A 2813-nucleotide genomic window follows, 5' to 3' on the forward strand; every position below is an offset into this window, starting at 1 on the left:
TATTTTAAATATCACTAAGAAAAAGTTCATTTTGAAGTTTCTCCCTCAATTTCCCTAAGACAACCAAGTGCCCAATGGATGATCAAAAATATTATATTGTATCAATTGTCTGTGATATATATAGTATAATCAATCCATGTTAATTATATTCTGATTGATCACTCAAAAAAACCCCATTTACACTTTGGCATTAATTACCAATTGTTTACTTACTTGGTTATACACCTTATAAAAGTAGGATTTACCCATTTTCGTTTTACTGTTTTCCTATTTTTTAACTTAACATTTTTTATTCTCACTTATTCTTTGCTTCCACATTTATAATGACATATATCCTGAAAATTTTACTTATTATGCTTTTTTTTGGCAGAACCAGGGATTGAACTCAGGTCCTTGAGCTTGCCAGGGAAGCGCTTATTCCACTGAGCCATCTCCCCTGCTCCTGAAAAGTTTACATTATCATTAACATGAAGAAAATAATTTTAGGGGCCAGGGAGATAGCTCAGTAGAATAAGCACTTGCCTGGAAGTGCAAGGGCCTGAGTTCAATCCCTGGCTCTGAAAAAAGAAAAATTAAAATGTAATAAGTAAGCTACCTAACCAACCACTCATGAGACAAAATCTTTTTGACAACACATCATCAATCTAGTTTCAGTTTAAAAACCGAAAATGATCATGCAGATGAACAGGTGAAGAATTTGAGTGACTAATATGTGGGACAAGTCTTTGGATAAGGTCTCAAAAAGAAAACAATTCTCAACTGAGGAAGTGAAAAGAATTTGTTAAAAAAATTTGATTGAGATAATTCATTGAGTTACTTCACGTAAGTGTCACAGAAGAAAAGCCTAAAACTTTCCTTGGTAAAGTGCATGAATCTAAGTCAATGTGCACACCAGCATTGTACCCAGTCGTCCTCTCCTTTGGGGCATCTCTCACTGTGAGCAGACCAAGGATGGGACAGCAGCTACGTCCCCTCCTCTGGCTGGAATGCTTGGTTAGGAAACATGCATTGTTACTTCCATGCTAAGACTCCCAAGGTGCAATATGAGCACTTGACAGAGATCTCAGCTGGCTCTTCTAAGAGAAGCAGATGACTCATTTCATTAATATCATCTTCAGTGTGAAAATCTCTGCACAATTTACAATCTAAATTCATCTATAGTAGCATGCCATTTGTAGTGTCTTTATTGCTCAAATAAAAGATGCGGCGATGGCTTACCTGACCTCTTTCTCAAGCTGTGCTACACACTTCATCAGGGCATCGATCTTAGAATCTCTCTGACGCACTGATTCTACCAGGAATCTGTAAGGTTGTTGAGTCTGGCTTAACAGCAAATTGGCTCTGTCACGCTAAAGAAACACACAGTTCATCAAACTTTAGGAAATCTGACAACAAACTGAAATGATTAACAATACTCCAGCACAAACTAGGTAACAGTGAGCATCATTTGTGAGCTTTTCTTCTTTTTCTTTTCTAAATGTATTTGGTACAGGGTCTACAGGGTCTCACTACATAGATCGGACTTTTAGTGATTCTCCTGTTTTCAGCCTCCCAAGAGATGGGATTACAGGTGAGTGCCACCACACTCAGTCTCAGTCACCATCTCAGTGTGCCCCGGGGGCAGGGCTGACATGGCATATGGAGCCAGGGATCAAACCCTGGCCGCTGTGCTCTTCCTAAGCAGGCGCTCTAATCTACTGAGCTATTGGGCCAGCCCTGTGAGCTTTATTTCTACTGACCATACACAATCGTAGTACAATGTACCAATCTGTCTTGTGGGGTGTTCTAGAGATTGAGAGCACAAGGCCTCTGCACTGAGGCCTGCACACCCCCAGCCTCTCTCATGTGTGCGCTCATGTGTGTTTTACTCGAGACAGGGTCTTGCTAAGTCCTCCAGGCAGGGCTTAAGTCTGAGAGCTCCTGCTTCAGTCCGCAGAGTGCCAGCATTTCAGATCTGCACCAACTCTGGCTGAGTTAGTCATTTTCCATTTCCTTTTATTAGCTCTTTTTTAAAAAATACATGATTATGTACCTGAACTGCAATGTATAGGACTTTTTTTTTTGTTGTTTTGGCGGAACCAGGGATTTAACTCAGGCCCTTGGGCTTGCTAAGGAAGCGCTTATTCCACTGAAGAGAGAGAGAGAGAGAGAGAGAGAGAGAGAGAGAGAGAGAGAGAATTTAAAAGCAGATAGCTATGGATTCAAATTCTGACTGCAAATTTTGTTGTTTCAGAATAAGCAACCAGTAGGGCATGGTGGTACACACTTTAATCCCAGCACTTGGGTGGCTGTGGTAGGAGGGTTGCTGTGAATCTGAGGCCAGCCTTGGCTATGCTTTGAGTATAAGACCACCTTTAACTACTTAGTAAGACCCTGCCTCACAAGCAAATAAGCAAAACAACCCAAAACGAAATAAAAAAACACCTCCTACCAAAAATAGTCAAAACAACAAAAAAAGAATAAGCTGTTTAATTTTTTTTAGGGTTGGATTCGTTAATCTTTATAACCTTCTCCTTTAGCTAGCTATTATTTTTTCTATATATTAAACATTTTCAGTCACTTTGATTCTTAGTATATAATTAATATTTAAAAGTAATTATAAAAGGTACATTTCCACGCCTCTATACAGCTTAAGATTATAAGGTAAGTACAATATTAAAAAATTTTAGCCAGGGGTGGTACACACCTGTACTGCCAGCACTTGGGAAGCTTAGATCAGAGGACTGCCATGAGTTTGAGGTTAGCCTGGGCTATACAGTGAGTTCAAGGCCAGCCTTGATTACACAGCAAGGCCCTATCTAGTATATATATAT

The 2813-nt window shown here is 39.6% G+C and overlaps 1 protein-coding gene across 3 annotated transcripts in view; it reads right to left on the reverse strand.

Moving 5' to 3' along the window:
• The window catches only part of Pibf1 (progesterone immunomodulatory binding factor 1), a 245520-nt gene that overhangs the window by 57554 nt on the left and 185153 nt on the right, over nucleotides 1–2813 (reverse strand). For all 3 annotated transcript variants that reach the window (XM_023709663.1, XM_004626308.2, XM_023709662.1), the window contains one exon: nucleotides 1219–1349. In XM_023709663.1, coding sequence (XP_023565431.1) covers nucleotides 1219–1349 — 131 coding nt within the window. The remainder of the gene's footprint in view (nucleotides 1–1218; nucleotides 1350–2813) is intronic.

Source organism: Octodon degus, unplaced genomic scaffold, assembly GCF_000260255.1.
Source record: "Octodon degus isolate 3935 unplaced genomic scaffold, OctDeg1.0 scaffold00013, whole genome shotgun sequence".
NCBI lineage: Eukaryota > Metazoa > Chordata > Mammalia > Rodentia > Octodontidae > Octodon > Octodon degus.